At 33.6% G+C, this 13,778-nt stretch overlaps 1 protein-coding gene across 1 annotated transcript; it reads right to left on the reverse strand.

Moving 5' to 3' along the window:
- Window positions 1–7,305: 7,305 nt before the first annotated feature.
- Window positions 7,306–8,280, reverse strand: LOC141552787 (olfactory receptor 4F3/4F16/4F29-like). The gene has a single exon (XM_074284782.1). The coding sequence runs from the start codon at window positions 8,263–8,265 to the stop codon at window positions 7,306–7,308; it is 960 nt and encodes a 319-aa protein (XP_074140883.1). The 5' UTR covers window positions 8,266–8,280.
- Window positions 8,281–13,778: the final 5,498 nt, after the last annotated feature.

Below are 13,778 nucleotides of genomic sequence, written 5' to 3' on the forward strand. Positions count from 1 at the left end.
AATAGATACAGAATAAAGAAGTTGATTCTACTTTTGAGAAATGTGGCTGAAAAGAAAAGATAATTATTAAAAATATTTTAGAAATCATATTACATATTTCTTATATATATACACGTGTGTGTGTGTATGTGACTGTCATAAGGGTTAAATCAAAAAGTGAAGATTCACTTAAGATAGTAGAAGTGTACTAAAATGGAATGTGGTAGCTTGATATGTCTAGAGGGCCCCAGTTATACTTAATTTGCTTCCTCAGTCATCATCTTGTCAATTATCCAACTACTTTTCTCATTATGCCAGAGCTAAATAACTCTTTGAACCCCAAAACTCTTTCATTGGGTTCCCTCTTATCTTGGCATCGTTCATCAAATCTAAGAAACCCCAGCCAAGCTCCTCAGAATAGCTGCCTTGCAACCTGAAGCAAAAATTATTGCCTGAAAGATTTAACCCTTTCAGTTTCAGAATTCCTATACTGTGGCTCTCATCATCCTGATTGCACCATGAAGCTCACTATATCTAAGAGACCCCAACCATGTTTCACTTTATGCCCCATCTATCTTCTCTTCATATCACTCTGCACATGTATTTTTCACATTCTCCCTATCAATACAGTTAAGGAGCAATGATCAAATCAATACTGCTGCTGCTGTAGGAAAGATAAGATCATTATGTTTTTCTATGGCTCCTGCTCACCAACTAAATCAAAATACTCTTCCTTGTCCATCACCTCATATCTGTATTGCTTCCCCTTATTAGAATGTCAACTCTTTAAGGGGAAAGATAATCTTTGGTTTTGGGTTTATATCCCTAGCACTTAGCAATAGATTTTTTTCATCTTTCATTTGTTCATATGAGAATACATCAACTAAGAAAGTCTCAGTGTTAAGACATTTGGAAAGCAAGGATAAGCAATAGTGAAACAAGGAGAAAGGAAAAGAGTACCAATTTTGTGGTTTAACACAGAACAAGTTTGTTTTATTGAGATGATGCTGAAATAGAGGGCAGGGAGAAGTCACTTTTTTCAAAAGGAGTAGTAATCAAAAATTATTGAATGAAGATGGAGAATTATTGTTCAGTCATTTCAGTCATATCCAACTCTTTATAACCCCATTTTGGGTTCTTCATGGCAGAGATACTGGAGTGGCTTACCATTTCCTTCTCTGACTCATTTTACAAATGAAGAAATTAAGGCAAACAGGATTTAGTGACTTGTTTCACTGTATGAGATTCAGTGTCTGAGATAAGATTTAACCTCATGAAGAAGAGTCTAAACCCATTATTCTATGTAATTACCTAATTACCTGAAATATCACCTAATTACCTGAAATACAAAATAATAATTTTACAATTTAGATAATAGATATATCAATTGAGTTAACTATAGACAATAGGAAAACAATTGGCTCTTGGGATCCCACAGGAAGTTCAATTTCAAGAGATTCTCTAAAATGAAAAAAGAAAAAAATGACATGGGTCATTTGTCAAATGAATGAGCGGTTTTGTGGTAGAGGTCAAGTAAAGAATTTTGGTACTTAAGAAATTAATTATGTTAATTTTTTAATATCAATGAAAGTAAATAAGATTTTTCACTTTAAGCAGTTTAAAGCAACCCTGCAGAATAGATATGGTGAAAGTCAATATAATATGAAAACCAACTTAGATTGAAAAGATGATTAAAACTGGGCATTTCATAAAACTCCAAAGTCCCATAAAATGTTTCTGTGCTTTTTTACCTCCATACTTTCCTTAGATAATTTCTCCACTTGTACTACCTTCTCTTTCAACTCTACCAGAATCCTACTCTTCTTCCAGCATTAAACTCAAGACCTATTTGCTTTGTGAAATTCCTCCTGAATAGAACAGACTTATTCATGATCCCAAACTGTGTGAGTTAGGATTTTAAGCTATGACTCCACATTCAGAATTCTATTCACTATTCCACATTATGTCTGTTTTTTCTCTACATGATCTCTAAGGAACTTTATATCTCTAATCATTAGCATAGTTTGGAAGGCAGTACAGCTAACTTACTGAGGTAGGAAGATAAATAGCTGTTCTAGTCAATATATTTATGAAATACTCCAACCTGTTTACTACATGTACAGTCTATAAGTGAAATAGAATGTTTCTAGAAAGCCTTAATCTGGAATACTTTCATCCATAGTTATAACAATTCTCTTTGGTGGGCAGAGGGTGTTGATACTAGCATATCAGTAGTATAATGGGTTGGCATGCAATAGAAAGGGCATTTTCAAAGTGGACACAGGATTGGCAAAATTCTGCAAGTACAGCCACAGCAGTAGAGTAGTTTCTTCTAAAACCCATAGACCTATTTCACTTTGAAGGTTGAAGGATTGAAGGAATGAAGAGAAGGTGGGGAGTAGTGTATCAAGGTGAAAAAACTCTCTGGAGTCCTAGTGGTCAGGGTAACAATGGTGCATAAGCCTACAGAGAACCTTAAAGCAAAACTTCTTAAACTATGGATCATGTAATTGAATGTAAGGGTCACAAAGTTATGATTTATTATCTGTAAATGTTTGATTTGTATACTTATCTTATATATACAAAGTCACTTAAAAATTTCTTGGGTGAAAAAGGGTTGTGAGTGGGAAAAGTTTAAGAAATTTTTCCTTAAAGAACAAAGCACTGTGAGAATTGGATGCAAGTTTGGTTTCCACAGTTATGAAATTTGAATTAGAGATATAGAGAAATTAAACTTAAATTAGAAAACTGAAACCTAAGAAATGGAAGCTAGAATGCTAGGATGGAATGAGGAGATAAAAATTAAAATGGGAAAATATAATCAGGGATAGGGAACTCAGATTTGCAAATGATTATAATTTAAAGTACAGAATTATTTATTCATAGTAAGAGGGGAGGTAATAATCTAATCAGAGGAGGAGACAAATTCATGTGGATTTCAGATAGGATAGCACTCAGCCAATAAGAAATGGGAGGACTGTCCAAATACGGTGAAAACCAAAGAAAGAGTAATGATGTAATCTGGGGTGGAAATTCAGGTGAGGAGATTACTAATGAGGGGATTGTGACCTCTGGTACTCAACCTCACCCTTCAAGAGAGGGAGCATCTTGGTATAAAAAAGGAAAAATAAAGTACTTTTAACTTCGCCCCTCCCAAGTCCAATGTAGTAATTTCTCTCAACACTATTGTGGGGAGATTGACATGCTTCTTACATTATAATATTGGTTTTCTTTCTATAATATCTTTATTATGAGATTATTAAACTGGAGACATTGTAAAGCCATGACTTCTGATAAATAAGTATTCAGGGCTAAGAAGAGGCAGTTAATGAAAATGTGAAAGAGTACTTTGGGTGAGAAAGCCATCTATGAAACACCCTATTCTAGATTAATTATTGAGCCTTAAAAAGATAATAAAATAGGTCAATGGCCTTTTGATTGGGAAGTGAGAATGGTCTCAGAATAGTAACAGTTTATAAGATGTCTGGGCTAGCCAAAAAACTTGTGAATTTAAAATTCAGAAAACGGAGAGTACAATCCTATAAAAATTGTCAATACCAGATTTTTTGTACTATCCCTGATCATTTTGGTCTGTCACTACTGAACATGCTTGATGCTGGAATGATATAGGATATCTAAGATAGAAAGAGAATAGAAAAATTCCAGAATAAAGTCTTTCTGTATACCCACAAATAGGGCAGGAAATGAATGATGATCCATCAAATGAGACAAAGAAGGAATAGCCAGAAAACAATTCAGAAAGATGGAATTGAGAAGAGTGTGTGTTCTAGCAGCTGAGAATAGTTTGAGAATATATAGAGACAGTGAGTAATATTTTGAGTTCTTTGAATGGCTATTATTCTAAAGTGACTTGAACAGAGAAGGAAAGAACAATATGACATAAGACTGAAAAGAGTTTGTCTTTCATATAAGAAGCCATAGGAAAATATCTCAGAATTTTGAGCAGGGCGGGGACACAGATATATATCTTAGAAAAATTACTTTAGCAGCTCTGTGAAGAGCAGGAAAGCCTTGACATTAGATACACAGGAACCAGAGAAAAACCTAAGTATTTTCTATGTTGTGCCCAACATCATCTTGTTCAGCGGTATGGACACCTACTATATGGGGGTTGGTTACAGTAGGAGGCCTGCCAAAAGCAGGTGAGAAAGCCCTCACAGTATGTAGGAGATAGCTTTGACATTCATTTTTCCTTTGGTCTGAGAGTAATCAAATAATAATTGAAACTTGATATCAGGTAGTTAAGATTTAAAAATAGTTTTACATGTTAATATCATTTGATTCTTAAAACAGTCCTGTAAAATAGAAACTACTAGCATTATCCCATTTCATAGCTAAGGAAACTGAGGCTCAAAAGAGAGAAGTAGCTTGTGCAGGTTCACAGAGCTTGAAACATTACATATATCATACATCACTGATTAACATTGTTAAAATGTTTTTTTTTCTTTGTTTCTTTTTATATGATAGTTAGCTAGGTAATAATATTTAATAATAACAATAAAAGTTACTATATATTTTTAAAGTTTACAAATCACTTTACATATATTATTTTATTATATCTTCATAACATTTGTGGAAGGTAGGTGCTATTACATTTTTTTTAACATTTACAGATGAGACAACTGAAGCTGAGATTGGTTAGTAAATTTCCCAGGATCATATAGCAAGAAAGTATCTTAGGCAGTATTGTAACTCAGGTCCTCCTGAATTTCAGTTTAATATTCTACTATGTTACTAGGGAAAGAGGAAGAAAAAAGATATCAAAATAAAAGATATCAATAAAAATAGAAACAAATAAAAAAATAGTAAATAATGCAGGCTTTTGATTATTCAAAACAACTACAAAAGAGAAATTCATAGCAGCCCTGTTTGAATAGACCCTTAAAGATTGGAGATCAAGTAGCAAGATTAATCAATCACTTTGTACTTAGAATATGAGAGCAATCAAATCAACTAGAACTTTTATTAAGCACCTAATATTTGAAATGTTGGGGATACAAATACAAAAGCAAAACAAGGAGCTTACATTCCATCAAGGAAACAACCCGTATCCATAAAAAGTCTGTAGCCTTGTAAGTAAGCACAAAAGACTTGAACTGACACTATCCTAGAGTTCATCACACAATATATTTGGATGTTCCTGGGAAAAATAACTTGAAGCCTAAATGAGCTAGCCACTCCTGTGGTCAACAACTTGAGAGAAAGGCAAATGGGTAGTCTGTCCCTGAGTGCCAGCTCCCCTGTCCCTTCCTCCATGACCTAATTGGTATCAGAAGCTCCATAATAAAGGTTACTTCCTTCTACTCCACTGATAAAAACTGATGAGACAAGGATGAGATCATAAGGCAACAAGAGATATATTTCTTTTCACTTGTCCATTAACAAGGAATTAGCTCAAAGTTTTTTTCTCAAAATGAGATGCTTCCTCCCCCACCCCCTTTGGAAGTGGGCTGAATTTAAAAGAAGTTAATTATTCTGTGGCTGCATGTTGGTAATCAGCTTCTATACAAATGAACTATCCTCTCCATTGCTCCTTGTTCTTTCATTGATTCCATTTTATTCTCCATTTTATATAAGCTAAATTCTTGTGGACTCAACTCCTTGTTTATGTGTTTAACATTAGCACATTTGATATATGGAAAAAGGTTTGGAATTAAGGAAATTCATAATTTTTCCATCCTTTTCTTCTTAATACTGAATTTCATTTCTCCTTTCCCCCTACCACCATACTTTTAAACACTTAACAAGTGACTGACTCTTTCAGTTTTTTTTTTAAATCACCTTAAATTGAATTGTCTAGGAAGCTTCAATTTTTTTTTAAATCCCTGCACATTGTTCCTTCCCAATCTTTTTCAGAGCCTGAAATGCAAGATATCATTGTAGGATTCTCCATCATCAGTTCAATAATTCTGCATTCATTATTTTTTAATGTTTTTTTTTAATTCTTACCCCTGTTATAATGAACTCCTTCAATCAAATAAAACAAAAATAAAAAGCCTTATATTATTTCTTCCAACTTGCACCCTCTAGTGTCTTATGGTGATCTATCATTTTTTTACTTCTGATTTCCAAACACTATTAACAATAAATCTTTCATTTTAAGTTGAAGTTATTACCTCACATGCTACATTAATTGATTTCTATTTACCTTCTCTGATTTTTCAGCATACAGTTTAGCCAACAAGACTTGCATGAATTAAATTCTTTACAATTCTTTTTAAAAATCTCCCTTGGCCTCCAAAGAGGAATTTTTTTCACTGTTTTTGCTAAGAAGAAAAATAATTTGGTTTTTTCACTTAAGTAATTATTTCTCCCCCCAAAAAAAGACTTCTATTCAGAGATAAAAAGATTATTCAAGGCATAAGAATAAGAAGAAAAAGTGTCACAGGAAATGGAAAAGATTCAAGTATCCTCTCTAAGAATTCAAAATCCTCATCAAACAGGAAGATTGAGTAAGGGAGAAAGTGGGTATTAAAGTACAAATGAGTGGGAAATCTTAATGGCAAGCAGCTTCAATGTTATGGAGTCAGAAGAAAAGAACACAAACCTTACCCAGTCCAGATTTCAAAGAAATAATGAAAAAACTGGATAGTATCCAAAGACATACTATTTTGGAGGGATATTGATCCAAAGGGACAGATAGTCTTAGGAATAAAATTGTGAAAATAACAAACAAGCAACATCACTGGATTTGAAATAAGAGGACCTAAATCCAGTCCTGGCTTTGCTATTCAAGCCTTGTGTGATGTTGGGCAAGTATTTTAACCTCTCTAGCCTATATTTTCCTCATCTATAGAATGAAAACATAAGACTAATTGATTGAAGATCCCTTCTAGATTTAAACCTAAACTTCTATGATCTTGTGAAATAGCTCTGATAAAATAAAAAGAGGAATATTGTTCAATTTCTCAGGTCAGAAAAATCATCTTCGTATGTAGCTTATTACACTAAGGCTTAATTATGAATTGTACACAACAAACAAATATCCAATGTCAATCAGAAGTCTCTATTTGGCACTATGGATGGGAAGTCGAAGAATAAATAGGACAGCAGCTTTCTTAGCCATTTACATATTGACTTTACTCCTCAGATGTTGGCAAAGTACATAGTTCAATGCCAATGCTAATCACACCACAAAGAAATTAGGAAATGTCATATTTTCTTGGTGCACACATTTCATAGACTTAAAAAAATCGGTGTATTGTATACATTAAAATTAAATACTGCAGCTGGATTCCATGTCTCACTGTACTCAGCCTAAAAACAGAAAAAACCCTAAAATCCTTTGTAATACAGAGAAGGCTTTTAAGAGATTCCTTGAGAACTCATCAGTGTCATAAGCCTTGATTTCATAAGATTCCATAGTTTCCCCATGGCTGTCTTCATCTCTTTGTTCCTTAATGTATAGATAGTGGGATTTAGAAAAGGAGTGATAATTGCATCAAAAAGGGCAAGATACTTATCCACTGGAAATGTAGGAAATGGCCACACATAGACAAAGATACATGGACCAAAGAACAAGATCACCACAGAAATGTGAGCTGACAGTGTAGAGAGGGCCTTGGATGACCCCCCAGAAGAATGCTGCCTAACAGTGACCAGGATGACAATGTAGGAAATGACTAAAATGAAGAAGGCTCCCAGAGAGATGAACCCACTGTTGGCAGTAATGAGGAACTGCAGTGTGTAAGTGTCTGTGCAGGCAAGTCTGATGAACCTAGGGAGATCACAATAGAAGCTGTCTATTTTGTTAGGGCCACAGAAGGGCAACTTTATCACAAAGGCCAATTGGAAGAAGGAGTGAAAGATTCCAATTGTCCAACAAGTTACTAGAATAGAAATGCACACTTTTAGGTTCATAATAGTCAGGTAGTGGAGAGGCTTACATATTGCAACGTAGCGGTCAAAGGCCATAGCTATGAGAAGCACCATTTCAGTAGCTCCAACAGCATGGATAAAGAAGATCTGAGAAATGCAACCTTCAAATGAAATGAGTTTCTGCTTCCTGAAAAGGTCATTAATCATCCTGGGAGTTCCAATACATGAATCAATTATGTCAATAAAGGAGAGGTGAGCCAGTAGGAAGTACATGGGGGATTGTAATTGAGAGTCAGAGGCTACTGTGAGCACAATCAGAGCATTCCCCAATATACTTGCAAAACAGAATACAGAGGAAAATACAAAGAGAATAAGTTGCATCACCCAAGAATTGGTGAGTCCCAGTAATACAAACTCAGAAACCATAGATTGATTTGCAGCATCCATTATTTAAATCATGATGACAAGTTCTGAAGTAACCTAAAAGGGAAAAGAGTGGGGAAAAAAAGAATCAGAAAAAAGGAATTATTGGGAGAATCTAAGAAATGTACATGGGCTTTCATAATTATTGCCTCACAACAAGATTGACTGCCAATAACAGAACTTTCATTAGCGAATCACCATTGGTACGCAACTTTCTTCTCAATACTAGATATTGCTATACCTACCATCTCCTGGCAGTAGTTATCCCCAAGCACACTGCCATGGAAAATAGAAATATATCCCTATATTTAAGTATGCCATTCTTACAATTATTTTAGAATGGCTAACTCATGATTTAGATATATATTACCCAAATTTAGTTTCGTATGTTTATAGAATTCATGAGATTTCAGAGTTGCAAAAAATTGGAAATTAAATCTAGTTCAACACTTTCATCTTAAATCAATGAAAACAGTTTCACAGAGTTATCAGCCAAAATATGATTTAATCTATATGGCTCATGATACATGCAGGTTCTTAAGCAGACATTACAAAGGATTCCACTGTTTACTTTTTAAATGTGTATCCTTGTACAGTGTATATTAGGATAGTTATGGTGAAGGAGGAAATATAGTAGATTTGGGGTCAGAAAACTTATGTTCAATTTCTAATTCAAACATAGCTATGAGGTGTTAGGTAAGTAAATTAACTTCTCTTTTCCTCCACTTTTAATGTACAAAATCAAGAAAATATTCTTTGTTCCAACCATTAGCAGATGATTTATAATAAATGCTTTATAAATTACATAAAATTCTATTCTAAATCTTATTGTTGTAACTATAAGTACTCACATTTTTATAGTTCGTTAAGGCTTTTGAAATGCCTTCCTCATAATGACCCTGTGAAAAAAGAAGTATAAGTATTATTTATCCCATTTTACACATAAGAAAAACTAAGAAGACTTGCTCATTATGACATATATATTCCAAGTAGATTTCCATTTCAGATCCCTTGAATCCAAGTCAAGTCTCGTCCTATCTACCCATTTTAATATTATCAATTTTGTATTTAAGATCCTATACTATATGCTGGAAACTATCTTTTTACTACACTTGACAAATAGAGGCACTGAATATGACCTTATTTGTTTGTTACAACAACGCTAAGACCTACAGATAAGGAAGAATGTTTAGTCATTTATTCAATCTATTTGCCCCTACTAGGATAACATCAAATTCAGTCCATATTTCTCAACTCATGTAATTTCTTCTTTCCATTTGACTATACCTCTCTACTCTGCTGTTGCTAAAACAGTTCTGTTTTTCTATCTAGAGAATCCAATTTTATAGGCACTTGTTTGTTATATTCTATTTATGGGATTAATTTCTGAGCTAAACAGATAAATGCAAGAATTTACTATGTCTTACTTCTTCATAACCTTTCCAAGACTTGGATGGAGCAGGAGTGGCTATTGATCATGGAGTCAAGTACAATCATTAGAGGGAAAAATGGTCTTGACAAAGTGAAATATGATAGTTCAACAAAAGCAAAAGCTAAAAATCTGATTTAGCAATTCAGAAAGAATGAAAACTACAGAATAAAAGCTATGGAACTGAGGCATTTGCCTACAGAGACTTAGAGAAACAAAAAGCATTGAGTGGAACACTGAGTACCAAGATAAAGAAGAAGAAAAAATAAAAATTAAGAGGTAGAAAGAGAAAAGGAGAAAAAGAAATAACATCAGAGGGAGGTGGGGGAGCAAAGTTGATATAGTGGGGGAAAGAAGCATTATATTAAGCGGAAAAGATTACTGAATTTAGATGTGGAAATTATTTTTTGAGGTCAGTTAAGACAACTCTCTAAGGTTAGTCACACAATTAAACATTTTAGGATGAAACTTTAAACTCTATAATAGCAGATGTTTGAATACAGGTCCCACATCTTCAAATTTAAGGTCCTATTCATTTATATTCCAAAACTCAGGAAGATAAAAATTAAGTTTAACATTGCCTCACCTTGTGTCTTGTGACCATAACCAGATTATAAATTCTTTAAAGTTTGGATAATGTTTTAATCTGGCAGACAACTTTTTACAATAAACAATAAACATTTTTTACTTGATGAACTGAATAGATGATTGGAAATAGAGACAAACAAATGAGGAGAAAGGGGAAAATCAATAGAATAGTAAATGAAATACAGGTTATAGGAAAGAACAAAGAGCCATGTACATGAGGAAAGACTTGCAAATATGTTAATGGAAACTATTTTACCTGGTTTATAAAGAGTAAGTCAGCAATATTTTCAGTGGTTTAATGATATCAGCGAGATTAAAATCTCTCTCACAGTAGAATATCTTTTGAAAATAAAGAATTCTATGTAACTTTTCCTATGTAAAAGTGGGTAATTAGCCAAACCATGTTAGTGATCAAGTGATGTTGCTGAGATTTGGGAATAACCAGTGTGGGATTTACTTGACCTGGGAAGCATGCCATAAAATAATGGTGGTTTTTCCCAAGGGCAAAAATGTTAGGAGGGTTCCAAAGTAATGAAAGGAAAGGAGAAAGAATGAAAAGAAGTGACTCCTAAGAGCCCGGTGATTTAGTGAAATAAGAAGAAATTCATTTGGTGCTAAATAAGCCTCAATAAGTGGGATTTGACTAATTGAGATAAGCATTGGTGTGAAAATCATAAATCACACAATATAAGATTTGAAAGAAATTAAAGAGGACATCCAATCCAACCCACCATATGTGACCAAATAACCCTTTTAAAATATTTCCAACAAGTAATATTCTCAAAGACTTCAAATATTTTAACTTACTTCCTTATAGTATCATTTCTTTTTAGCACAAAGAGTCATATAAAAGATTATAATAATAAGAAAGACAACTAATTTGTACCTCTGAATGGCATTGGCCAAGTGATGCTATAGAGATTAGAAATTGTCAACCTTAACTCACATAATAAATAAATTAATTCCTATAATGGTTAGTTTTTTTTTTTTTTTTCAGGAGAACCAAGAAAAGAAGACATTAATAAAGAGAAGAGGATCTTTTTTGGATGTCTTTTATAATTTTCTTCACCAATTTAGTGATTTTTATTCAGTGATATGAATAAGGAATTATCCCTGGAGAACATTTAAAAATGCAATTTCAGAAAAAGTAATTTTCAGAATTCAGGTGTATGCTTTATACCATTTAATTTGGAAAATTAGAAAAAAATGACATGGATGGTTCAGCTTTAAAAAAATGTGGAGTCTACACAAATCCCAATTTAATCTAAAAAATTAACCTTAAATAAATTAGAAGCAAAATAATTTGTTGATGTTGAAAGATGAGTAAAATGATTTGGGTCAATCAAGTCAATGAGTGCCAGTGTATGAGGGCCCCAACTTAGAAATGGGTAGAATCCTAATGATAGCTTCCAAGGTGGTTCAAAGGAGAAAATAAAGCACATTAAACCACTTTAATGCTTTATGGCATTGCAAAATTTTCCAATATTACTACTGTTAGGATTTGGTAGCATCTGCAATTTCACTGGCATAGAGAATTCCCAATGAGAAAACTTCTACCATTGCACCTTGATCTTAAGTTATAAGCTTAGAAAAATCCAAATTTCACTGAGAGGTTAAATGACTTTCTTTAGGTTCATAGTATGGGTCAGAATAGTTCAGAGGCAGGGTTTGAAGCCTGATTTTTATGACTTTGAGGCCACAATTCTACACTAGACCATGATGGTACCAGAGGTATTTGTGTTTGTGGTAGGGGCCATCTCCAATCATCTTGACCTATATCCTGCCACTGAACCCAGATAATTCCAGAGGAGACAGTGAGACTGATGACTTTGCACAGCCCTGCCTCACTTAATTCAGTTCCTTACAAGTCATGCAATCATCTTGCTGAATTCTTGACATCATAGTCCTCTTTGAGAACAAAGGACAAACAACAATCTGTAAATAGTAACAGCTGCCCCACTGAAGACCACCTCACCAGTTTCAGTTGGACAAACCAATTCCTTCCTTCCTTTTTACATCCCTCCTTCCCTTCCTTCCTTCCTTCCTTCCTTCTTATATTTTTTCCCTCCCTTCCTTCCTTCCTCCCTCCTCCTTTCCTTTTTCCTTCTTTCCTCCCTTTTTCCTTTCTTTTTATTTTTCCTTTCTTTCTTTTTTTCCTTCTCTCCTCTCCTTGTCTACATAAGGAATCACACTCCTTGACAGACTGAATCTTACCCTCATCCAAATTGACTCAAAGAGGAAATAACATATATAACATACATACTCAATAGAACTCTATCTTACATTGCAGGAAAGTAGAAGGAAAATGGGATATAGAAAGTGGAAAGGGTGATAAAAGAGAGGGCATATTGGGGGAGGGAGTGGTCAGTACCAAAACACTTTTGAGGAGAGACAGGGTGAAAGAAAAGAAAATGAATGGAGGGAAATACAAGTAGCAATAGAAACTGGAAAAAGAATTTCAAAGCAAGTTTCTCTGATAGGGCTTCATTTCTCAATCATAGAGGGAACTGAGTCAAATTTATTTAAAAAAAAAAAATAAGAGCCATATCCTAATTGATAAATGAATCAAAAAATATGTTGTGTCCAAAGGGCTATAAATTCATGCATATCCATTGACCTAACAACACCACTACTTGGCATAGATGCCAAAAAAGTTTCAGAAAAAAAAGAAAAAAAAAACCTAATGGTCAAAAAATATTCATAGCAACTCTCTTATCAGGGCAAAAAATAATGGAAATTGAGGGGATGCCCATCAATTGAGGAACAGCTCAATAAACTATGATGTGCATTCATAATGGTATATTATTGTTCTATAGGAAATGATGAGCAGGATATTCTTGGGGAAAAAAAGCTTGGAAATTCCTCCATGAACTCAAGCAAAGTGAAATGTACTGTATACAAAAAAATAGCAATTTTCTGGGATGACCAGCTATGAATTCAATGCTACTATTCTCAATAGTACAATCATCCACAACTACTCTGAAGGATTTACGATGAAAATTCCTATCCATACCCTGAGAAAGAATTGATTATGTCTGAATACAGATTGAAGCATTCTCTCTTTCTCTTTCTCTTTCTTTTTTAATTTAATTTTTCTTAAGAATTTTTTATTTTTATTAAGAGTGGGAGATCTATGTTTTTTCCCTACAACTTGACTTTTATGAAAATGTCTTGCATAATTTCACAAATGGTTTCTTAATTGTAGGTAGGGATAAGGGAGAGAACTTAGAATTCAAAAAATTTTAAATGTAATTTTTTTATTTTGAATGTAAGTTGGAGAAAATATTAAATAAATATTTCTTTTTAAAAAAGGAATCACACCTTTACCTATGAGTGCTCTACCCAAAGGAATATAAATTTTGGTCACTAAAACTTCATAGGATATCTTGAGGTTTTCTGGCTAGATTTCTTTTTTTAAGGACCATGCCTTAAACCCAAATCACTCTAGCTTTTATTGATTAACCAACCCAACACTCACTGGATCATTTGTTTGGGCTCTGATTTCTCAGAGAGAGTATAA

The sequence above is a fragment of the Sminthopsis crassicaudata genome, chromosome 2 (genome assembly GCF_048593235.1).
Source record: "Sminthopsis crassicaudata isolate SCR6 chromosome 2, ASM4859323v1, whole genome shotgun sequence".
Taxonomy (NCBI): Eukaryota; Metazoa; Chordata; class Mammalia; order Dasyuromorphia; family Dasyuridae; genus Sminthopsis; species Sminthopsis crassicaudata.

Bases quoted from the DNA above. Each gene is read 5' to 3' on its own strand.
- LOC141552787 (XM_074284782.1), bottom strand. From the start codon at position 8,265: ATGGATGCTGCAAATCAATCTATGGTTTCTGAGTTTGTATTACTGGGA.